Below are 24,051 nucleotides of genomic sequence, written 5' to 3'. Positions count from 1 at the left end.
ACACGGCATTCTCCGTCATATCACGTGTATATGTGCACGAGCCAATTCAAATACCCTATCCAATTCAAATACCCTATCCAAGACTCTAAATATCGTACAAAGAAGACGGACCTCATCAAGTTTAATCAATGATGAGCGCCACATCCTCCGCGACACCACCGAGCCTCCACTCCAGACACTCCGATCTCCATCGCCGTATTCATAGTGATAGATTACTCGTGACATCGCAGCCTGTAGAGTTTGACCCCTCCCAGCCAGAACGACAGCATCATTCTGGACTGTCTTTCATTTTGATATCTCCAACCAAACCACACCATCGAACTCGCTGATGCTTTTTGCTGCTCAAGAAGCCCCAACTCCACTCCCGCGCCATTGCTCGCTTTTATTTGTTGTTTCAATCCTCAATCAAGACACCGTAAGGTCGAAGAAACCCCTCCATGAAGAAGCTCTCGAGCTCGCGATAGAGAAGCTTTTATATCCGGACAGAGAGCTCGTGGTCTCAGCTGACCAAGCTTAGATCACGTGCACGTCGTGGATAGATGCAGCGGAGATTGGGAGCGCTGTCGCCAGGCTTCTAAGTCCAGTGACTAGTCAGGTGATGGCAGCTTTGGAGTGGGTATAAAACCTTTCGTCGAGGCGGGAGATTGAAAGCAGGTCTGGCTATGTGTTAGATCTAAGACAATCACCTACAGCAAGCAATCTGGTAGCAAACCTGGGTCGTCTTTGTCCTCTCTGTGTATATAGTTACGCCTTCCGCCATAGTTCAGATGCTACGGCCTGCAATTCAACAGGTAATGAGCCCGGCTTCATTCAACGCTGCGTAGCCTCCGCTTCAGCTTCACTCAACGCTGCCATGCCTCAGGTCGTCCACCCTCCTGCGGGTGTTAACAGTAGATTCGTCCATCATCAAATGCTTTCCTTCGATGCTCTCCTTCGATGCTTTCTTTCAATGCTTTCCATTATTATCGGATGTCAGCCATTATTACAGGATATCAGCTATTACTATAGAAAAGCGCTACTAATCATACACCCCCTAATTCCTAGATGTACACCCCCTTTTCACTACACATACACCCCCTCCCCCCCTTTGTTGCTTCACCGCCTTCTGATTGGCTCGGAGAAGCGCGGAGGAAGCTCCGGGCATTCACCTATACGTCTCTCTACACGTGATGTTATACGCAAGGCCGTACGTGAGGCTATACGAATCGGCATGGCTATATAGCCTCACGTACAAGCTCACTACGGCTGTATATACAGCTGCACGAATCGGAAAGGATGCGCAGTAAAACGGAGAGGCTGTATAGCCATGCCGATTGTATAGCCTCACGTACGAGCTCACATACGGCCTCGCGTATAGCATCACGTGTTCATGGTGAGTGTATTGTAGAGGGAGAGGAAGAGGATGTAATTGATTGTGATCAAGGCCGCATTTGGAGAGAGCATTCGGAATTAGTAAGGAAGTTAAGCGAGCGAATCGGAAGGTTCAGAGGAGCCCTCCAAGCCAATTAGAAGGCGGTGAAGTGCTGCCGGGGGTTGGGGGTGGTACGTCTAGGAATTAGGGGGTGTACGACTAGTAGTGCCCATATTATTATTCTAAATCACGTCTTGAAATATCTTGTGATTGTTGATATTGCTGGGGTTCTAAAAGGTCCAAATCGTACCGATAATGGGGTTGCCAGGATGCTCATAGTGCCAGGATGCTAGTGGACTACGTTAACTAACTATCTGAGCTCGCTGAGGTAAGTTTCCGGGGGGCCTCAAAACCTAGTCCAGGTGCTTTGACCGCGCCAGGACCTCGAATGCTTGGCCCGACGACGGCCATAACCTAGATAGAATCAACACAACTTTTTCACCACTAGCTTGTGGCCGTGTCGTCTACAGGCCTTCCTATAACCAGAAAACTATGGACTGATAGATTTCCTTCCCACTTCACAAACTACAGTCCGCTACATCGCAACGTTCTCGATCTCAGGAGCGCCATATGGTCTCGCCCCCACCCGGCATCTGCGTCCAACCGCACCGAAGCTAGTTCGCCTCTGCACCAAAGACGTATGACAGGTTACTCAGAGGGCCTCGCCTATCCCGAGAACAAACCCAAACTTTGGATCAAGTACGGCTGTTCAGTCATGCCGAACAAGGTGCCGCCCCAGGTCAGGGCATACCACGAGCTCCAACAGCTGCAGTCACCGGCCCGAGCCCCGAGAATTTTCCACGTTTGCCGCATTAAATACATGACCCCCGTCATGGAGTAAATCCGCGGCAAGACAATAGCCCAATCATCAACAGAGGACCTCGCTCGGACGCGGGAGATCTATGACCTAGTTGCCTCTGGTCTCCAGGAACTCCTCCGGATCACCGTGCCTCCGTGTTCTTGTATAGAATTGGGTTCAAGATGCTTTAATAAGGAAGAACCTTCTTTTCCGCCCCCAATTCCTTTCCTTTATTACTCATGGGCGGTGGCGGATGCAAATTGATGACATGTCGGGATTAGCGACGGGCGATACATAGTGGGAGGATATTCTCTTCTTTTCTTTATGGAAACTGAAATGGCGGGATTGTAAGCATCTGGGCACGGTAAGCATTCCTATAGCGACACGTGTCCTGGAATTTGGACCACCGTTGACAAATTTAGCCTAGCAAACACCATTCCAAGCTCCTCTGCCCGAGTATTCCCGAAGCCGCCCAATGCTACCCGCACTTCCTAGACCAGTGCTGAAATTTTTGAGTAGCCGCGGGTACCCTCCTAATTGTTGGGGACTTCGCACGCGCTCGCCGGCGTGGTCGTTGGTGAAAATGACATAGGCGCTTCGCTCGCTGATGTCTAAGATGTGCTCACTCCCAGAAGTAGAGTCTCGTCTTATTCCCAGTGGCTCACCGACTTTAGACTTTCTACTATATTGCGCGGCAGCGCAGCCTCCATCGGCGGACCAGCAATCACCACATCACCCCAGCTACAAAACACGTCGCCAGGAATCTCCTCAGAGCAACGGATTACCATCACATCGCTCTAATAACTGAATACCTGACCAAGAATTGCCTCAAGGCGACAAATAATAATGTGCCTAGCCGCCGGTGGCCACCGGTACCGTTGATATACATTTCTTGACACTAGTAGATTCTTTCAGAGCTGCTAGCTACTCAGAAGTGTCCGCGTCGTCGCCGCCCTGGCCGCAGGCACCAAAGGCTGGGGAAAAAAAAAGGTGCAACACCATTTCCAGCCTATACAGATCCTAGAGGGGACTGTCTAGGGTTCTATAAAATACTGCAGGTTGAAACCCGCGCCAGATACCCATAATCCTGTGAAAAATCGGTCTACCCTGTGGCCTTCCTCTCTAAGGTTGCGTGACATTGTAATCATTCGAGCCCCGCACCAGGCCCGCTATATCTTGGTGGTTCGCGATACCTCTACTCCTGACCAAGAAACTTTGTCCTCAGCCGAGCTCGGGCGCCACTTCAGCCTCTGAACCTCGGATACTAGCCATTTCGATGCAACAGACCACACTTCGGCGTCAGACCACCACTCGTCAGCACAGCAGGTATTCGGCTCCGTAGATATATTCGGCTCCGTAGAAATATTTAGCTCCATAGAAATATTCGCCTCCGCAAGTATAAAAGAATACCAAATCGACGAGAAAACCTCCTCCCGCGCGAGTATCAAACGTCTTACCTCTTTACTTTCACGTGGTGTACACTTGTTTGTGCATCGTCATCAATCCTAACTGCTGGCACCTTCTCCAATTCCCGTGGTCAATATCGCAACAATGGGCATCCTCAACTCCAGCAGATGGTTGGACGAAAAGACGGCCAACATGGCCCGTTCGTCGTGGCTCTCTCCGATTGCTATTCAGTACTATAGCGCCTTCTGCGGCATTATTTGCTCTATCATGTTCATGCTGGCGTTTGTCGCAGCGGACTTCATTTCTCCTATCAAGCCATGGTGGGATGCCGAGCAAACGGCGCATCACTATCAGGCACACACAACCCGAGTGCGTGCCGGTGCTGCGATTCTCGTCGTTTCCGGCATGTTCTACCTGCCCTTCTCAGCCGTCATCTCAAACCAGATGCGCCGCATCCCGAACCTGCACTACATGGTGCATCAGCTGCAACTAGCATCCGCGGCTGCGGGTGTCTGGACCTTCATCTTGCCGGGAATTATTCTGGCCGCGACGTCCTATCGTCCTTACCGCCCTGTCGAGATCACTCAATCGATGAACGACTTTTTCTGGATCTGTGCGTTTATGCCGTGGCCAACCTTCATCGCGCAGAACTTTGCCTTCTCCTATGCCATTATCGTTGACCCGCGCAAGAGGCCTTTATTCCCTAAGGAGCTCGCCATTGTTAATATCGTTGTGCCTATCCTATTTACCCCAGCGATCGGCATCCACTGCACCTACACCGGTTCCGTGGCCTACAATGGCGCCATGACCTTCTGGGTTCCCGGAGTTACCTTTTGTCTGCAGCTCGTCATCGACGCGTGGTACTTGTTTCTGTCAATTCGCGATGAGTCAAGGACCGCCCAGGAGGATGCTGAGTCTCCAGCAAAACTTTCAAAGGACTTGGAAAGTGGTAACTCCAACAACGAGCCGGTGGCTGCCCCTGCCCCTGCCGACACTGCATGAAAGATGACAGAATGAGAGGGAGGATTTCATGGACTGAGATGTGCGATTAGTTAATACGGGGTATCTTCGGGGAAACGGAGGAACTGTCTGATTGAGGGAGCACTGTCTTTATAGTTAATCATGCAGTTAAACACGCGGTTCCTTTCACGGCTATTTCGATCCTCCCTAGAAAGGAGCTTGAGTTTCTGAAACTGTGAAGCTGTATGGGGTCCTATTTTCGTAACCCCAGACTTAAGCCCCTTCGCTAGAAGTCGATAATTTCTGTGAGGTGTGTCTGAGACTGCGCTGCGGCGGGTGAGCAGGGTGAGCAGACCTGGGCAGAAGCTGAGCCAGGCCTGAGCCGATACTAGCCACAGCGTCGCAGGCCAACGTGAGAAGAGAGGCTAGGCAGCGTGCAGATTGGGGTGTGGAAACAAGTAGATAAGGTTTTAAGCTGGTAGGAATTGAGGATCAAGATAAGCTAATAGAGGTTGACAATAATAAGTATGACGCGTGGATGGCGATAAGAGGAAGAGGATGATCCAAATCACGAGCTGTACGAATCAGGGGTGATGGAGAGTGAAGAAAAGTCAACACCATGCATGCGATAGTTGATATCGAGATTCACGAAGATACAGCTTCAAAAAATGCAGATAATGCTTGAAAATGACGTTTCCTGGTGAATATGTATGGTGGCGGTATTCTCCGTGGCTTTTGATGTTCCTCGCACGGGCCCCATTTCAATTGCCCCCCACGCCTCTAGGCCCCTCAAGTACTCACGTGGGGCGGGAAAGAAGTGGCACACCAAAAAAGTCGTTGTTTTCCATAAGTGATTTGACCAACTTCTAAAACTTCTTAATACGAGAAATGCAAAATGACAATTTCGAAGCATTTTGGGATATAACACTATATAGATATAATTTCTAACTAGTCGTGGCTGCTAAGTAAATCGGTGAAGTGGATGCTTCTTTTGGTGATGTGGTGTGCCATTTTTTTCCCGCCCCTACCTTGCCACGTTGCTTCCAGGTGACGGCCCTTGGGCCACAATACGGTCGACATTAGATTAGTCATCAAGAGGTCCGTGCGTGAGAGGAACTTCAACTCCGCACACCAACAATACAAGCCTCCTTATACACCTATTTTGAGCTCTGCCTTGTGCCATGCGAAGGCCCTCACAGGTCAACTTTCGCCAGACCGACCTGCAACCAACTCATTTCACGTGCAAACTCCCAACCTTTTACTGGCCTCCTCTCTGAGCTGCTCTCAGCTGCAGAGGCGCATTGACGTATATGAGTACATGAATACAGAAGATGAAGTCATTTTCTAGATATATCAAGTTGACGTTCGGGAATCGAGCGGCGCGATCTTGACACTTGCGGGGAATAGCGGGGGTTTCTCAGAGTAGGTAACCAGTCATTTTATTCGCTAAGCCTCGAGCCTGATCCTTATTATAGGTATGCGGAGTGACAAAAGGAAATATCTTTTGGAGTATCGAGGTTTCTCTGTTATGCTGAGGTTCAGCCTTGTACCTATTTGCCATTATTCTATCCAAATTTCCATAGAACGAACCCTAGCAGCTAAGCGCTAAGAGAAGGCTAGGATGCCACCAGGAGAGAAGCAACCAAGTAGCCCTTATGGGCGATATATACAGCAAGGCACAGTGCGTGTTGATCTGATTGGGTGAAGCTGCTAGATTTCCGGTCCTTCCTCCCCTTTTTCAATGGTTTTCGTACGTCGACGAGGCTGCTCAATGTGTCGATGGGGGCGAACGAACCGAAAGAGTGACGCAACTCGCGCACAGGATCTATCTATCAAGTAATCGTTGTTGCTCTTCATCCGCGTAGCACCGCATCCATGCACTTGCACCATCTGAGACGCTGTTCCTAGAAAATTTCGAAGCTTTCGCAGATATCCCTTGGTTCAAACGGTTGTGGGTTATACAGGAGATTGCCTTGGCTAGAGAGAGAATCATGTTTTGTGGTGATCATGCGCTCGATGTCGAAACAGTCCATACGGCCCTCCGCGTGCTGTTGTCCATGGAGAATGGCTCCGGTCCTTCTACCGTGATTCTCTAGGAGCTACTACACCAGTTCGGTACATATTTATTCGCAGCAGGGACTAGCGGGCTTCCTTGGTCAAAATAAGCCACACTCTTCATGGATCGGGCGCGTCGACTCCTAGCTTTTGACCCCAGGGATAAAGTCTTCGCGATACTCACTCTGCTAAAATACATGGATATCAGCTTGCCACCACCGGATTACTCGAAGTCCGTGTCAGACATATACATCGAGACCGCGGTGGCATTCCTAGGATGCAACGGGAACATGGAAATAGGCAATATGACAGGTTTGCCCTCCTGGGTCCCGGATCTCTCAGCACGCGAACACCCTAAGCTGCCTTGGTTCGGGGAGGGCTCATCGGTCTCGGTACCAGCCTTCCAGTTTCTAAATCATAATCGCGTATTACAATTGAAAGGAGTTGCGGTTGGTACAGTAGCGTCAGTATCAGGCCCCAGCATTTTGTTTGAACCCCAGGATCTCTGCCACCCACAAGAGCATACCGAATGGATGCAAAAGGAGGGCAGCTCGACGATGGTGTTTCAAGACCTGCTCAAAGCTAGTCCAGCGCACGCACAACTCATATATGACGTCCGTCACTGCGGCGTCTTGCGAAACCTCGTGGCCTTTGCTACAACGTACGCAACAAGCCGAGAGACTGCGCGACCTACATGCTTGCCTCCGCAGCAACCTCGACACAAGACTAGACTACTTGCGGATTCGCTTTGGCATAAGTGGCTCCTAATCATTACCTCTAATTCGCAACCTCCTAAAGTCGTCGGAGAGGAAACCAAACTAAGCGGCCGTTGGTCCATCACGACAATACAAGATACTCCGTCAATGCTACCACTCGTGGACATGCCCGAGCTTATGGCTCTGTGGATGGCTACCCAAGACGCAGATATCTTAGAGTACCACGAGAACATCCGGAAGATACGCATGTTCAAGACGCTCTTCAGAACTGCTGCAGGTCGACTGGGCATTGCACCACGCTCAGTTCGGACCGGAGATATGATCGTGTCAATTGCGGGCTCGACACTGCCAATGCTTCTTCGAAGCGATGGGGAAAACTGTCGTCTGATTTGTCCCGCATTCGTGAATGGCATGGAGGGAGAGAAATGGCCAGCGGATGCTGATGCACAGCTTCAATGGTTCATGCTTGTATAACAAGAATTGCGACGCTCGAACGAGACCCTGCACATACAAATCTTGATGAAACACACCCAGAAAGAAGTCTAGTTTGTTTCAATGATCACAGAGGTTTCTTTTAATCTGATGTTTACAGCACAGAGTCCTCCTAAAGATCCCAAAAAGGTGAGCCAGCCCGCTCTACCTGCAGGATATCGCAAACCAGTAGCTCCATATGCTTCAGTGAGGCCACAAGAAATAGCCAGACCGTCTATGCAGTCCGACTTACTTACCATCCGAGAACGCCATATTTAGGTATTGGTACACCTCCCAATCGCCTGAAGCATCTTCAATGCAAGCTTGCAAACTCATGTTCACCATCCGCCCGGTGATGCTCGGCCCCTTCCCCTGCCACGTCCGAATCCACCACGAAGCGGGGTGCCGTCCGAAGATGAGTTTCCTTGATCGCTTCCGCTAGGGAGGGGGGACCGTCTGCCGCGGCCAAATCCGCCACGAAAATCAGGCTTCATGCCTTCGTCCTGGAGGGAGTTGTTGCCGCCGCGACCACGGCCGTATCGACCACGCGACTGCTCGCCATTCCCACGACCACGACCACGACCATATCCATTGCCATACTCGCCGCGGCCGCGATCGCTCCAGCCACCTCTTCCGCTATTGCCGTGTCCTGCAATGCCGCCGCGATTGCTAGAGAGGTTGGACACAGTTTTCTGTACGCTATCGGGCCTTGTTCCATGATCAACGGACACAGGCTCACCGCCATCATCGCCCTCTTCCGCCGAGCTCCAGCCTTCTTGATCTTCCTGAGCTTTTTCCACCGCTGCTATCTGCGCATCGACAACACGCTGCACCTTGTCCTGATCGCGCTGTTCTGCAATAGCCTTTCCCCTCAGGCTCGCCTCTTTGACTGCGATGGCGATCATGCATTGCAGCGTATAGCGAGCGTCGTTGCCTGCGTTGTGCAGGTTCCAGCCGGCGATGTCGAATTCATACAGAATCGTACCAAGGGAGCGTGCGTTGATCTCGCGCTTCCACGCACGATACATATCGGCGGTGTCGAGAATTTCAAGCATATTCGGAAGACTGAGCGGGTTGAAGCCTAGCTTTTGCAAGTATCTGACATCGTTGCCAGCGTCGTGGCCGAGAAAGACGATGTTGCGCTTGTGTGCTGCTTCATCCATGGAGGAAGCAGCTGGGTGGTCGCTTGGGGCCGAGTATGGCGGTCGGAAGCACGACTCAATGATTTGATGTGCGTTAAATAGGCTGATGTGCTCAGAGTCGCCGAACTCGAAGGCGTTGGAGCAGCCAGTGACGAACTCGGTATTGTGGAGGTGGCTGTACTCGCGGATGATGAAATGGCGATTGCGCATCTTAGATAGCCAGTTCTCGCCGTTGATGCCTGGAGCGATTCCCTCAAGGTCTAGGGTATCTAGAGTTGATATACCAACTTCGGTGATCTTACTGTTGTCTCGCTCCCAGGCTTCGACATCCACGCAGATGAAGATTACTGATGCATCGCGAGGCCAAGGACACAGCAGCTCTAGGTCGTGAGCAGGAACGGCCAATGCCGCTTGACGAGCAGCCTGTGCTTTTTGAAGCTCTTCCCAAGAAAGACTTGAGTCTTTCAATGGATCTTGCACTATTTTATATTTAGCTCATACTGTTGGTACCACTTTGGGGACCTAACGTACTATCCGGACGCTTTGGGCGGAGGCCTAGATACCGCTGGGCTCTCTTGAGCTGCTTGGCCATGTTCTGCTGTGACATTTGCCTCGTCTTCTTCTGCTTTTCCCTCTTGGCCTTGTTCTTTCCCCTGGACAGCTCGACCATTTCTTCAATCATCTCTTTGAACGCTTCCAAGGTGCGTTCGTCTGGAGGAGGCGCATGGCCTTCTCCCGGAGCCCGGTGCTTATGGCCAGGTGGAGCAGCTGCCATCTTATCAAACTCCGCTTTGGAGCTTATACGGCCAAGGTAGCGGGGAGTGAGTCGTGGGTGATCAGGGAATCTAGCAGCTAGGCCTTGCTCACGATCGGAGTCGGTAATTTTGGCGCCGATACGTGGGAATAGACGGTTTATATGGTTGAGGAGGGCTTGAACCTGGTCTTCTGTGACGAGTACGAGAGGCTTAGAACCGTCGACTGGCCAGACGTAGTATCTGTGAAATAAGCGGTCAGTATTTGCTAGTGCATGCTAGAAGCTAAGCAATGAATGGTGGATGAGGGACGTAGTTGGATGATTCTAGAAGACAATGAAGCTTGGGAGATAGATAGTGGCATGCAGAGCAGATTGTTGCGCGGCACAACAGCTTTGATGTTTTTTAAGACCGCAGAGGGACCAGAGCGGTGATAGCAAAGGGCAAGTAACTTACAGGTCCCATCCACGTTCCCAGAACTTGCCCTCGTCAAAGATCGCAGAAGCAACTCTCTGAGTTTCCCGCTTCTCCACAAAGAGGTAAGGGTACTTGCTGACAGCAAGAATCGGGCTATAGGCCTGACTTGGAGACGCGAGGGCGCCGCTGTCGAGGGTGCAACGCGGCAAGCTGGTTCTTGGCTCTTTGGGGGTGCCTTCTGTCTTTGTATTGTCCTTGGCTACGAGGGTGCCAGCCGGATTGGGCTGGTCGGTGTCGGGGAGTGCTTGTGCGGGCTCAGGCTCGTTTTCGAGATGCTGAGGTGGACGGGCGCGCTCTCGAGGAGACGCAATCCTCGTGGCTGCGACCGCGTGACTGGCGTCGCCGGTGATGCTGGGCACCTCCAGGTCACTCGGAGGTTCCGCTGCTTGCTCAGCGGTCAATTGCACACCGCCATCTGAGTCGTCGTCGCTCAGGCTTGCTGCGGGCAAGTCGGGGAGGGCTTCCATGTGTACGTCCATCAGCTTCAGCCGGTCCATTCGAGATGGGAGAGTCATGGTGGAGGGTAGTGGAGTAAGTCTAGTAGAAGCCAAGCGTGTGGCTCGGCTGAGGTTGTTTGCTCGCGAAGAGCACGTGAGTTGTTTCGGAAGCAGCGCCGCGTCCGGGAAGACGCATGGAAGAGTGCTTGAAGAGGTGAAGGACTTGAAACGAGGCTGTCGAGAAACAGGTGGGCGGCTGAGACAGCTGCAGAGCGGGCAGGAACGTCTCTCACGCCTGCTGCCTCTGGCAACACCTTGGGGTAAAGCGGAGTGAATAGAATATCTTGACGACCCTTCACCAACGGAAAACGAGTGCACACCCGCTGAAGCCACAACACTCAGGCTCTCAATTCTCTACTGACGTGCTGCAGGGCCTAGACGCGTAACATGTTACCAACTAAGAGGACCTAAACGGATTCAGAGGAGCAGTGCCTGAAGCACTCCCGACTCTTCACTCACTGCTCTACCTCGCTCTCGCTCACATGACATCGTGTACAAGTGCGTCTAGCCAGCCCCGTGGTGTTGCTGCTCACGCTCAAGCGCCTGTGGTGACGTGACGGTCAACAACACACTCAGTGAATGCTCCAGATGCTCCAGCGCCAAGCCCCCCGCGCCGAAGAACAGCCGCCAGGCCGTGTAAATCGCGGAACCACGACCGTCGCTCCCTTGCTGCACCGTACCAGCAAACGCCCGCGCGCCCTCTACTCCGCCTCCACCACCCTCATCTCTCCCATCGCCGCCCCCATTCTTCTCCCATCCAACGTCGACGCGTGGCTGGCTTGTCTGACGCGCCCGTCCGGCAACGCTGCTCCACGCCGCAGAACAGCATGCCCGATGGCTGAAGCGCCCATGGCGACCGCCCTCTCCGACATGACGCCCCAGCCGCCCTCGAATCCGGACGCGCACACCACCGTGAACGACTTCCTCGACTACACCGAGTTCTTCCCCTCGGACCTGTATCGCTCCATGATCCTGATCAAGGACCTCGACGTGAAGTACAAACAGGCCGCCCAGCACGTCCACGAGCTGACCAAGAGCTACGCCAACCTGCCCAAGGCCCCCGAGAACGAGCGCGCTGATCCGCAGGAGCTGCGCCGGGAGATATCAGTCGCCCTCGAGAATGCCATATTCTTCAGGGAATCATCTCACGCCGAGGCCGTGCGCATCTGCGAAGTGGCAGAGCGCCACGCGCATCGGATCGCCATCATCAAGCGCAAGCTCCAGGCACTGCCGCAGCCACCTTCGCGAGACCCTACTCCTGCGCCCGTGTCCCCGCAAGCAACGCGCTCCGCAAACAAGTACAATACCACACCGCGCCTGCATTTGAACTTCGATCCTGTCCGACAACCCCAGACAACCATTCCGAGACCTCGCGACCGGAGTAGGAAGAACACAATAACACTGGGTCCTTTGGACTCGCCTACACCTAGTGACGTCTCGGAATGGGGCAGTTCTCGACCTGGCTCCTCTTCTGGGTCCGCTATCGAGGTAACAAACCAGAAAGGCATCAAGGTCCCCAAAAAGGGCAGCAGCAAAGTGCCCAAGCCGCCCCGTGTGCGCCCTCCTGGCGCTATGGGTACGAATGTGCACAGCCAACTTGCGGGCATCTCGACAAGCAATGCGCTCGCGAGGCTATCTCCTCCTCCAGAGGATGCTAAACCTGGCAGCCGTTATCGACCCTGGTTTAAGCTCACCGAATACGAAATGGCATTACTGAGGAAACAAATGAAGAAGAATGCTATTTGGAGCCCTAGCGATACGATGATCCGCCGCGAGTTGCAGAAGAAAGACCGAGGTCTCGAAGCCTACGAGGCCGCGAAGAAAGAGGCCGAGGAAACGGGAGTGCCCCTACTTGACGAAGAAAGTGCTGATCGGTCAAGCAACCAAGGAGGGCCTCTGGCACCCGGCGAAATATCACATGATACATGGGGTGCACAGGACTCGCAGCTTGTAAACCGTGGAATGAAGCTGAACGAGGCCAAGAGACTCAAGAGAGAGAGCCTCTTGCGCGAGCAGGCCCTCAGAGACGCCATGGAGATCGAAGATGCGAGTCGTCAAATCATGGTCGCTGGGACTAGGATGAAGAATCTATTCCCTGGACAAGGTGAAAACGTTACTGTTACTCCGTTGACAGAGAAGAAAAAGGAACCAGCGAGGTCGGCAAGAAAGCGCAAAAGGGACTCGACACCACCAGTTTCGCCCGTGATTCGCCCTCGTGAAGAGTCAATGGCATCACAGGATAGCGCTCCCGTGACTACCGGGCCTAAGCGCCTTCGAATTGCGCCGCCAGTGCCTCCCGTACTTGCCCCTGCTCCCAAAACTCCTCAAACCCCTGTAGCAGTACCTTCACCTACTATTACAACAACCACTGTCCAGGTCCCATTGGCGCCCGCGGGTCCACCAGCGCCCTCCGTCGGTTCCAAGGCTACCTCAAAACCCCCAAGCCGGAAGCCGACCCCCGCTCTTCCGTCGCCGACGGAGAGCAAGAAACCGGCTACCGCGCCTGCGCCTGCGCCTGCGCCTCCGCCTCCGCCTCCACCTCCACCTCAACCACAGCCAACAGCAGCAGCATCTCGACCTCGCCGCGCTTCTGTTGCACCAAAACAAGCGAGCTCGCCTGCACCAGAGCCAGCTGCTAGTAGTGCGATTGCACATCGTCCTCGCTCCTCTCGTGGCGTCATCACGCCGAAGGCTGCGAGTGCGGAACCGCCAGCTGCTTCGACAAGCAAAACCCGCGACCTGCGGCGAGCAAGCAATGTCAGCCTTCCCGCTGCGCCTCAGGTTGCGAACGTCCTCGCTACAAGGACCAGTAATCGCCGAAGGCGGCTTCCCCCGCTTGGCGCTGTTACAGCAGGCGAGGACGGGCAGGCCGGGGTTCAGATCAGCGTTCTGGAGCGACAGACAGGGTCCAAGAACAAGAAGAGATCTACGGCTGGAAACGTAGCAGATGAACCAGATCAGCCGATTCGTCCAGGAGAGCCGACTTACTGCATATGCAGAGATGTTAGCTATGGGACAATGGTAGCATGCGAAAATGATAATGTAAGTGCTGCTAGAAATCTCATCCGTGTTGTTGTGATAAGCTGCTAATATTTGCGTCAGTGCCGAACCGAGTGGTTTCACATTGAATGTATGGGCATGAAAAGGGCACCTGCTCAGTCGGCTATATGGTATTGTCCAGATTGCCGCGTGCTGCTAAATAAGGAAGAATTTGGCAAGCCAATTTCTGCGCCTGCTGCAAGTGTGAAGCGCAGCGGCAGGTAGGTGTTCGTTTCATCCCGTATTGGGAGACTGCTGAGTGTAACAATATGGGAAGGGGCCGGAGTTATTGAATTTTGATCGATCGGGTCGATCACGATGTCCAGGACGACTGTGCGGCACCTGGGATGGAGCACGGGGACTTGACATATGATTGAACATGCTTATTCGGCGTTTTGGCCTTTCCTGGGTTCTGGAAGATGTTGTCGTCTCGATTTGCGGACTCTGGAGAGCGAGGCTCCGTATGATGTAGCGCTGTAGCACCAGCAGAATGAAGTCTTCCAACAAAGTATCGTCGCTCGCTAGTAATCGTCGTCGCTTCTGCTGTTTTGAAACGATGAGTACACCCTCACCGGCCATCATCAATATGGAAGCGCCCAGCCCAATTCATCCGTATTCAGACAGAACTGCTTGGATGTCTCAGCCCTTGTTAAAACAAGCTTTCCTTCGTTACAGCCAACCCAAAGGGACTAGCAGCGGCCAGGTTCAGTCTCTCCCGCTTCAGGAGAAAGTAGGCGAACTCGAGCCGCCAGACCCCAGTTCAGCGGGGCTGTGTCCAGAGAACTCCCGTCGACACCTCCGCAACGCACTTTTCTGTCGCAAACCTCCCCTCCCCTCTAACATGTCCTGAGTGCTCTTCTTCTATATCTGTGTCTGTGGTTTTGAACACTCCTCTTTCCCTGCCCCTAACCCCCTTCGTCTGATCATCTGTCGCTTCGCTCAGCCTCGTCGCAATATGGCCATTGTTATTTTTGCTATGGGCTCGAAGGACGCCTATTTCTTCAATGCTCCTACACATTGGGCGCGGTAGGCTATCTTTGTCTCCTTTTCGATACCATAGGGAGCATGAAAGACGTTGAACGTTGCTTATTAAAGCGATACAGGAAGAATCTACCTCCAGACGTTGAGTCTCTTTTTACGAAGCAGCCGGAGATTAAGGAGGTCTTCGAGCTGGCCTTGGGCGAGAACGGCGCATACTTTGTCTCATTTCGCGATGCCGATGGACTGATATATTGCCGTAAGAGCTCTTACGTTCATTCTTTCCTGTAGTCTTGGCACTCAGTGGTTCCCGAGGTTGACCTTTCAAACTTCACCTTTCACTTCTTCGAACTCCACTCGATATTGAGCACATATCTAATATCTGTTCTGCAAGGCCACTTCAATCTCCCAGATCCACTCACATCTTGGCTTTATAACTCCCAGCCACAAATCGTTCGCGATCTTACCAAATTGTACATCACTCTCGGACAATATGGGTCCTACTACGCAGCAGATCATTCCAGCTCCTCGTGGGCAAACCTTCCACCTACCCTGGAGAAAGCGCTCGAGAAACGGCGGACGGAACATAGCCCCTGGAAGCCCGGCGAGGAGCCTACCTTTGTGAGCCTGGGGGCCGAAGAGAGGTACTTTATGCGCACTGCTAACGGGGGCGGCGGGTGGGAATTGAAAGGCAAAGCCGAAGGGATCAACAAGTACCTGATGGATGCTCCGAATTTCTCGGATATTGCGGTAAGAAGCACTCGTTACTACACTTTGCAAGCCCGGGTTCTATCCTTTGTACTCAGATACTAATACTATCCAGGGTCTATGGCTTTTCCCATCCCATCCGGACTGCTACATCATGACAACCATGGAAGGAAAGGCTTTCTCAAATCTGCCTGAGCATACCTGGCAAGACTATACTAAGATGGCCCATTCTATCCCGAACTTACGTCCAAAACCGCAAATGCAGCCAATACCTATGGCGGTACCGCAGCAAATGTCTCCGCAACCCGTCCTCTACGCCCAGCCTCAGCAATTTTCACCCCAGCCGATGTCACCGCCTCCAGGCTACGCGCACCCGTTTCAACCTCAACCTCAAGCAGGAATCCCGCAAACCATGATGCCACAAGCCACTGGTGTTGTCTACGCTCAGCAGCCACCGCAATCTCAACCCCTAATGCCGCAACCCACAGGCGTCGTATACGGCCAACCTCACCAGCGTGCGGTATCGACCCCCCAAACACCCCTAACTCCGCTCACGCCCATGACGCCACCTCCTCAATATCCAGCCACTCCCGTCCAGCAACAGGGGCAGTTCTTCCCACCTCAACAACAGCAATTCGTCCAACCACAGCAGCAGTTCGCCCAGCCACAGCAGCCTCATCAAGCCTTCGCCCAACCACTTCAGCAACAGCTACAGCAACAGCAACAACCTCAACAACCGTTCGTCCAGCCCCATTTCCAGTCCCAAGCTCCTGTCCAAGCCCCTGTCCAAGCCCCCGTCCAAGCCCCCGTCCAAGCCCAACCCGCATCCAACTCACGAGTCCCACAGGCTCTACTGGGCGCCGCAGCCGTCACCGCGGTAGGCGGTGTCGTGCTGGGAAAGTTTCTCGGCAAAGGCGGAAAAGGCCATGGTGGTGGGCATGGTGGAGGTCACGGCGGTGGACATGGCGGAGGCCACCACGGCGGTGGAGAGGAGCAGTACGCGGGTGACCCAAGCCAGCAAGGGGGTGATCCGTCGCAGTATCTTGATCCGTCGCAGTATCTTGATCCGTCGCAGTATGGCGATCCGTCACAGTATGTCGACCCGTCACAGTATAGCAACCTGGGGTTTGTGGATCCATCACAGTATGTGGATCTGGGACAGCAGAATGCGGGTGTTTTTGACCAGCCCGTGGTGGTGGACGATTCGGGGTTTGGTTTTGATTGTCAGGACTCGGGTTTGTTCTAGGGGGGGTGCGATGTTCACGAAGTGCGGCTGGGAGGTGGATTAGGGATTCGGGATGGTGCTGGGTTGGATTTGGGCATTGTGTGGAGTGGGTTTGGGGTAGTGATAGTCGTTGGGGACGGTTAGGGGGATGGGAAGATAAGGTGGTTCATGAATAGGAGGCGGCTATGTGAAGGAGCTCTTGATGCATCACGATACCATTTCATATTGGTCATACTGGCATTTTCTGCGTCTAGCATCATATCTCTCCGAGCTTTCGGTAGCTTTAATAGCGGATTGAGTAATCTCATAGAACTCGTATGAGCACGAGGAATTAAACAAAAGTATGTTGATATGCGTGAGCTGTACGGGCGACATGATGGAGCTATTATAGAAACCCCAGTGATGTAGGCCTCCTCCAATTGGCTCATCCCATCATGCGCCTCAGCCCTTCCCAGCCTTGCACCTCCATCATCCTACTTCTTCCACCTCTCTTCATCATGCATCATCTCTAGTTCCGCAAAACTTGAATTTAGTGGTTTCCAATCGCTAATATGCTGCTCTGGATCATTACGCCTATGCCATGGAAATCGCCGGTCTCGCTCTCGGCGTCGCTAGCCTTGCAGGCCTCTTCTCCGCCTGCACGAACGGCTTCGCGCTCATCCGCCGTGGACAGGCGCTGGGCAAGGACTTCCGCATTCTAGAAACCAAGTTCAGTAACCAGAAATTAAGATTAAGAGCTTGGGGACGGGCGTGTGGGTTTGCTGATGACGAGGCTGAGAAGGGCGAAGGAGACAGTGTTGAGGCGGAGAAGACGTACGATGAACGTCTTAACGCCCCCGAGCTGAAAGCGAATCTCGAAGAGACGCTGGAGTGTATCACGATGCTGTTGTGCGATGGGGTTGAGTTGAGAGAGCGGTATGGGCTGACGCCTTGCTCCGTCGATGGGGCCTCGCCAGCCTCTAGTCGATCGGACGTGGTGGAGAAACGGAGGAGCTTTAACAGGTTGGGTTTTTGACGCGGTCCGAAGGCCGAGAAAGAGAAGGGCAATTCGCTGCGTGATTCAGCGACGTGGGCGATCGGGGATAGGTCTAAGTTTGCCGAAATGGTGTCGCATCTCAAAGACTTTATCGATGATCTGGAGAATTTGACGAAATATACGGACGTCCCAAAACGTCAGATGGACTTCATAGGGTATGAGGTTGAGTGTATAACGGATATGGAGACTTTAGAAGAGGTGGACATGGCAAGAGAAGGGGAAGAGGATGCAGTGTCTGATGCCGCGAGCGCAAGGCTTGACGTCCTTTCACAAGCGGCATCTAGTGTGCGTGCATCGTTCGAGACGAGAAGTTTGAGGACCGTTGATATGAGAATCTTGACATCCTTTGAAACGAGAAGTCTGAGGTCCTTTGGAATGAGAAGCCTGAGGTCAATCATCACGCTAGAGTCGTATGTAACGGCGCGAAGTCGATTCTCTATTAATAGCGCTATGGCTGCGAGGGAAGACGTCGGGTTTAGTCATACCACAGTCCGATCAGCGTTGGAGACTGCCACAAAGACCGAAGTGACAGCAGGCACTGGTAATTTCAAACCTTGGCTTCAGATTCCAGAGACATCCGAAGAGTCAATGCCACTGTTCAAGTATGTGGCCCAGAGAATTCATTCCAGAATGCTTGATATTTACTAACTTGCTCAGGCTGGTAGTCACAGGACCTCCAGGACCCATTGCCTCACGGAAAACCGACCTGTTGACAACATTCATGGAGGGCTCTCTTCCCAAAGTTCATGTACTGACAGTCTTTGAGAACCATGTAATGGGATGCCGATAAGTCTATGATTTTAGCCCACGGTGTGTCCAAGCTGTGTTGGTTTAGCGGTAATGAAGACGAAAACTGATATTGGCGGAACGTAGGATTGATGGCCATGAGATGTTAATGTTGCTTATGGACACGGCAGGACAGGAAGACTACGACACTCTTCTTCCGATGTTCTACTCAGGTGCCGATATCGTCATAATTTGCTATCCCTACAACTCCACAGCCGGAAGGGAAGAGGTCTATAGTAGATGGGTGCCTGAGGCCAAAAAAAAGGGGATACCATTCATGCTTGTGGGAATAGAAAACAATGGAGACCGTGGTGAGGGATATGATGCAATGAAGCTCCGCATTTCATTCAGCGCGTTGGGGTCGACCCTCGCTAAAAGAGTCGGCGCGCAATCCTACGTCCAATGTGACCTGCAGCAAATAAAGGAGGTCAACAAGCTCTTTGAGAATGTGATTATGCTACAAACTACACACCCAGCAGGGTCTTTGCTAATTAGTTTCCTTGAGGTAGACATGCAGATACATGTTAGATTCGCATGTAAACCGTACGAGAGATAGGACTTTAGGATTTCCGTGGCGACGGAAGCTTGCCCCCATTGAGCAACTTAAGACTTCGAATTAAACATGGTGACAGTTAATTGATCCCGTTGAGGAAGTCAAGACTTCGGAAACTCAGGTTGTGTGAATCTGGACAAAAAGATATCCCCATCCGAGAATCCCAGAAAAAATATAAAAGGAATGCCCATTCCGCGATTCGATCCCAGGAGCAAAAACACCACCCTCCCGAGGGAGAGTGTAGCCACCATATTGTGGTTTTCTTGGGATAAACCAACTGAACCATCAGCGAACTGACGATGGTATTGCTGCAATAGCAAAGTCCGATTCAGAATTTGACTGGTTTATTGAAATGTGCCAAGGAATAAGAGGTATTTATACTTGGGTTGGGGATTGGGACGTTGCATAAATTATGCCAGGGATATTTTTGCTGAGTGCGAGCGACAGAGCCATCTCCATCTCCTCACGACTTCACACTATTATGAAATTGAGTCAGGCTGTCGAGCTCTCCTCGTCGGAGGCATCTGGAGATGGAACGTCAAAGCTCGACCTATACCGTTTGTCTCAAAAAAATCTATTATTCTAGGTGGACAGTACCTCCAATCAGCTACCAGACCTAATTTTCACACTAACCATGCTACGGCTTAGTATGAGCTGCCTTCCTCTCAAAGGAGATGCACGATAATCGCCATAGCGCTTTGGTTAAGCTAGCACTCCCAAGCTCACCGAAAGAAGATGCAGTACTAGAAACTCTAGACACGACGGCCCTCAAGTCCATCCTCGACTACTTCCGATGTCGCTAACTCACTAGTCTTCTCCTTTGGTCAGCTAAGATCAATGAAAGCCGTCATGCGGACATCGAGCTTTTGTTCGGTCTTTAGTGCTTCTGGGCCAGCTCAGCGTCCTTCCACTCACGGAGGCGCACTCGGATCTCTGTGCCCTTCAAGATCAAAGTCGACTTGGTGATGAAGGTTTTTGGCCTCATCTGCCAAGAGCGGGATCCAATAGGTAGATGTTCTACCTCCTCCATCTCTAGCTCGACCAAATGGGGCAAAGCCAAAATCTTCTTCGCCAACAAAAGAATATCTCCGTCTATGAAGCAGCAGTCGTGGATCCGGAGATGGGCTAAGGTTTCCTGATGCGATTGTAGGAACTGAATCATCTCGACCATCAAGAACGACACTCCTCCTCCTCCCAAGGCAAAGTTCTTCAGGGAGCTGAACGTTCCAGCAGGAAGGTGCACAGAGTCACCAAACAGCGTGGAAGGACCCCATTCAAGTGCCAGTTTCTCGCAGGCTGCCCTCAGCGGATCGAACGAATTCGTCGCGGATCGCAGATCGACATAATTTCCGAGCTTATAGTGTACACGGCTGAGTTGTCGTGGATGCGGTCCAGCTAGCGCAGAGTCGCTGGATCTGAATTGGATATCCCTCGCTTTAATCTCGCCTCTGACAATATTGCTTCCTCCAAAGGCATGGGCAAAGTCCTCCATACCACCGAACCCAACGCTGACGCCCTTGAAGTCCATTTTGGAGATGGCATCGCAGAGCCGATTGAATATGTAGGCTTGACGTTGCACTCTAACAGCTACAGGACCTGCATGGCCGAGGTCTACTGCATACTGGTCGGAATACTTGCACCCTGTAAGCTCATAGAGCCGCTTGATCCCGCAGCCATTTGGCGTCGGCATACCCCACAAGCCGCCGTGTTTGCGAAGGATGGGACATGGGTCTTCCTCCAGATCCAATAACTTCAGATTAGGGAAGCGAGTGAGGTAGTTCGTTAGCAAAGGGATGCCGAAGTCTTGCTTCATAATTTCGAGCTGTTGGTCCCTCAATTTGAGATGGTTCTTCATCATCAGGGGGGTTCGCCGCCAAAGAAGGTCGGTTGTACCACCGGGATGCTCTAAGGGAATCGTCGCGGCGAGTTCAGATCCGATAATGACGCGCTCGACAATTTTGGCGTACTGAGGATGCGTGGAGATCTCGTTCATCATGACCAAACTCAAGGGATGTAGGGTGAATTTGATCGTGCGAAACTAGTTGCGACCAAAGGAGTGTTGGGCCTTGTCGCGCATCTCCTTGTTGACGAGGCGCAATGAAGAGATGTCGCGTACATCAGTGATGCGATCGCAGATGATGCTGAAGACTTCGTTTGGTAGATCGGAGAAGGTGGTGCCCGTTGGCTTTTTAGATGTGCCCAACTCCGCGCACTTCTTCTTCATAGGCTCAGTGTGTCGTCATCATCGTTTTTACGCTTGCGCTTTCTTGTTTGGTGATCAGCGATCAATTATACTCAGTCATGAATGAACTGGGAACTTACAGGCATGGTGCTTGCGTATTACTCCTAGAACGGCCGTGTGCGAGTTGATGGAGTGCAATGCCCATGGACACCATAGCTTGGGATAAGAGTAGAAACAGGGCTGGAGAGGGCTTTGGTGTTTGCAGATGGCAAGTGTGTTCTGGGTTTCGAGACGCGGTGAGTGGTTGTGATGGTGGGAATGTAACGTTGCAGAGTGGGGGTTGGGAGAAGCTTTTTGAAATGTGTGGGAAGTTTTGCAAATATTTTTGAAAGAAGCTGTGCGGCGTGAAAGTCGAATCGGCATTAAATGGTCTGTCGAGGTGAAATGCGACAATGCGGCTGAGATGACTCGAAAGCGCGAAGCAATATTCACCACAATCAGGGCGCCTCCTGGTAACGAAATTCAATATCTTGACCCTATTCTACTCACCCCACTATTCTTTTTATTTGGATAAGTTCACTCTAGAGAGAAGTCTTCCCTCCTGCCCGTGAAAATGAAAACGGAATGAGGCATCCACAGAAACGACATGACTATCGCGCTTCGATCGCAGAGAAAGTGGCGTGAAGCATAGCCCAACAGAATCAATGCCGCGCAACGTGTCCTATGGTATGATATCGAGGAAGCTACTAGGACGGCACTATTCGGGATCGATCGCAACATGTAACATACCGGCCTACTGCAAAGGCCTGAACTCCTCAAAAAGAGCAATACGCGTCTCTTCGAATCCGTCACTAGTAGGCAAGCAGCTGTTGAGCGGCAGCCACAAGAATCAAGAAAAGATGTGGGGCCCAAAACTGTATTGACGAGGGTGAGAAAGCTAGCTGTTGATCGGCAGAAGGAAAGATATACACAAGGTGCCAAATAAGCCTGCTAGATAGGAAGAGGCCAGCAGCGTCAAGAGCATAGGGAAAGGAAAAACGATACTTGGATGTGAGAGACGTCACGTGCTTGATCGAATCCCTCAAAGATTTTACGTTCTTGGGTCACCCTGAGCATGATTACATGAAGCTGACTTCAAAGATTCCCCGGAATGTACGGATTGCTACCTTCAAATTGCCATCTACCCCTTTAGTTGAAGTTGAAAATCCAAAAACAGATCCCGCATGGGCCGGTGTGGGGAGAGAGCTAATGAAGGAGATACCGACACATTAGATCCAGTTTACTAAACGCGAATGATGAGACTGAGCGGATTTTGCTCTTTTTAGCAGGTAAATCAGACCTGCGAATGCATGACAGCAAAGACAATCTGAGCGCGAATCGATGGACAGGTGTGAATGAACACCGGGAAAGCGGAGCCCCATCAGGATCGTGGAGTCGTGTGACACTCAGATAAATAATGAGCGTAGAGCCATACATAGATATGGGCAGTACGAGATGGCTGTTAGGGAGGCAAGAGATGAAGCTGAGATGAGGTTGGAACCGTCACGTGATGCATACTTCCCGCCGGTATTCGTCCGCGGAGTTTCTAATCAGACCTCACCTCACAGCCAGTTCTAAACATCACTGATACTCCGCTCTCCTTGAGACGGCAGGCTTGAGTATTCCTATGTTCGTTCCCGAGATGGAAGAAACGCTAATCGATGTCAACCTGACCAAAGTCGATGCGGATGATTGGCATAGCGTCACGGATGCTAAGAAAAGGAAGCAAATCCAAGACAGACTAGCCCAACGGGAAAGGCGTAAGTAGTCACCCTCATCTTCATATGTCACGAGAATAATATGCGTTTTGTTTCTTTCTTACCATGGTCTCGGGCCAGAACTCTCTCTTTCTGCTTGTTTGTCCCTGTCCTAGTGCATCATGGTTATATTCATTGTTAAGACCTTTGATGCTCAGATAGCGCCTGAAAAGTATCATGTAGGATTAGGAAAATGATGGTGCTGATCGGCTCTGCTTTTTATAGGCAAACGACTACGAGAAGCAAGAAAGAGTGCGGAGCAGATGCCTCCGCTCCCTCAAATACAGACAAGCAATAGCACGCAAGCTGACGGAATCTCCCATTCTTCATCGGAATCTGCCTTTCATCCTTTTACTCTTGACGCTTTCGAGCACGCGCCTTGTTTTAAGACGGTTGCGGAGCCGCTGCCGTCATTGGACTCGTCGCAAATTTCGTTATTGTACTCCCATTCCATCCAGCAGACCCCAAACCTGAGCTATGAGCTCCCTTATTCGCTCAATGTGTTCAGTGCGTTATTTATCAACGGCCAAATTCTTGGTCTACGATGTGGTACAATTGTTCCGTCTAAATCTCCACCTGCTTCGCCGGAAACACCTTTTCCCTTGCGCCCCACAGCAACCCAACTGTCCACTGTACATTTCAGTGGGATCGATCGATTCCCATTCGTCAAGATGCGAGACAACTTCATCCACATGAGCGGTTTTATCGACGAAGAGGAGCTAGCCGGCGATGTGTGTCTTATGCCCAGCTTTACTCTCGCACCAGGTGGAGTGTCCTGGGATCCTACAGCTTGGAGAATCGAGAAACCCTTCGCAGACAAATGGGGCTTCCTATTTGATTGATGTTCTCTCTTTAGAAGAGAATCAACTGTTGATGCTCTCTGGCACGGGCTAATAATTGGAGTATGGGGGACACACTAAGGGCGCACGTTTGAGATTTTCACCACTCCGAGATTACACAGCGACTTCTGAGGACATGGGAGTAATGGAGGAATGTTCAAGAATAGAGAGAATGTGACCTACCATACTCAGTAAGAAACTCAATCAGGAAGAAAGATTATT

General features: G+C 51.8%; 9 protein-coding genes across 9 annotated transcripts; 8 read left to right on the top strand and 1 right to left on the bottom strand.

The window, feature by feature from the left end:
• Positions 1-70: 70 nt before the first annotated feature.
• On the top strand, positions 71-430 carry BDZ99DRAFT_456549 (uncharacterized protein). Its single transcript, XM_033718483.1, has one exon. It carries the CDS (start codon positions 129-131, stop codon positions 327-329), a length of 201 nt encoding a protein of 66 aa, XP_033583694.1. The 5' UTR covers positions 71-128; the 3' UTR covers positions 330-430.
• Positions 431-3,809: 3,379 nt separating this feature from the next.
• Positions 3,810-4,619, top strand: BDZ99DRAFT_375155 (uncharacterized protein; the record flags this gene model as incomplete). The annotated part of the gene is made up of 1 exon (XM_033714966.1): positions 3,810-4,619. One exon carries the CDS (start codon positions 3,810-3,812, stop codon positions 4,617-4,619), a length of 810 nt encoding a protein of 269 aa, XP_033583693.1.
• A 2,097-nt stretch (positions 4,620-6,716) lies between these two features.
• BDZ99DRAFT_492698 (uncharacterized protein) lies at positions 6,717-7,859 on the top strand. The gene has a single exon (XM_033723183.1). The coding sequence runs from the start codon at positions 6,755-6,757 to the stop codon at positions 7,820-7,822; it is 1,068 nt and encodes a 355-aa protein (XP_033583692.1). The 5' UTR covers positions 6,717-6,754; the 3' UTR covers positions 7,823-7,859.
• On the bottom strand, positions 7,833-10,706 carry BDZ99DRAFT_564583 (uncharacterized protein; the record flags this gene model as incomplete). The annotated part of the gene is made up of 3 exons (XM_033727374.1): positions 7,833-9,440; positions 9,493-9,956; positions 10,170-10,706. Coding segments are annotated over 3 exons (2,284 nt in total), but the record flags the coding sequence as incomplete, so codon positions are not given.
• An 851-nt stretch (positions 10,707-11,557) lies between these two features.
• BDZ99DRAFT_483883 (uncharacterized protein) lies at positions 11,558-13,951 on the top strand (the record flags this gene model as incomplete). The annotated part of the gene is made up of 4 exons (XM_033722611.1): positions 11,558-12,889; positions 12,926-13,027; positions 13,064-13,729; positions 13,790-13,951. 4 exons carry the CDS (start codon positions 11,558-11,560, stop codon positions 13,949-13,951), a joined length of 2,262 nt encoding a protein of 753 aa, XP_033583690.1.
• A 730-nt stretch (positions 13,952-14,681) lies between these two features.
• Positions 14,682-16,658, top strand: BDZ99DRAFT_513007 (uncharacterized protein; the record flags this gene model as incomplete). Its single annotated transcript, XM_033724669.1, has 4 exons — positions 14,682-14,752; positions 14,830-14,963; positions 15,099-15,454; positions 15,528-16,658. The coding sequence occupies 4 exons, from the start codon at positions 14,682-14,684 to the stop codon at positions 16,656-16,658; spliced, it is 1,692 nt and encodes a 563-aa protein (XP_033583689.1).
• Positions 16,659-17,217: 559 nt separating this feature from the next.
• Positions 17,218-18,463, top strand: BDZ99DRAFT_513006 (uncharacterized protein; the record flags this gene model as incomplete). Its single annotated transcript, XM_033724668.1, has 3 exons — positions 17,218-17,613; positions 17,665-18,275; positions 18,331-18,463. The coding sequence occupies 3 exons, from the start codon at positions 17,218-17,220 to the stop codon at positions 18,461-18,463; spliced, it is 1,140 nt and encodes a 379-aa protein (XP_033583688.1).
• On the top strand, positions 18,443-19,220 carry BDZ99DRAFT_203 (uncharacterized protein). The gene has a single exon (XM_033713271.1). It carries the CDS (start codon positions 18,563-18,565, stop codon positions 19,013-19,015), a length of 453 nt encoding a protein of 150 aa, XP_033583687.1. The 5' UTR covers positions 18,443-18,562; the 3' UTR covers positions 19,016-19,220.
• A 3,762-nt stretch (positions 19,221-22,982) lies between these two features.
• On the top strand, positions 22,983-24,041 carry BDZ99DRAFT_456538 (uncharacterized protein; the record flags this gene model as incomplete). The annotated part of the gene is made up of 1 exon (XM_033718482.1): positions 22,983-24,041. A coding segment is annotated over exon 1 (575 nt), but the record flags the coding sequence as incomplete, so codon positions are not given.
• Positions 24,042-24,051: the final 10 nt, after the last annotated feature.

The sequence above is a fragment of the Mytilinidion resinicola genome (assembly GCF_010093595.1).
Source record: "Mytilinidion resinicola strain CBS 304.34 unplaced genomic scaffold BDZ99scaffold_1, whole genome shotgun sequence".
Lineage (NCBI taxonomy): Eukaryota > Fungi > Ascomycota > Dothideomycetes > Mytilinidiales > Mytilinidiaceae > Mytilinidion > Mytilinidion resinicola.
The sequence above is the reverse complement of the archived record's forward strand: the minus strand, read 5'-3'. Positions and strand labels throughout refer to the sequence as shown.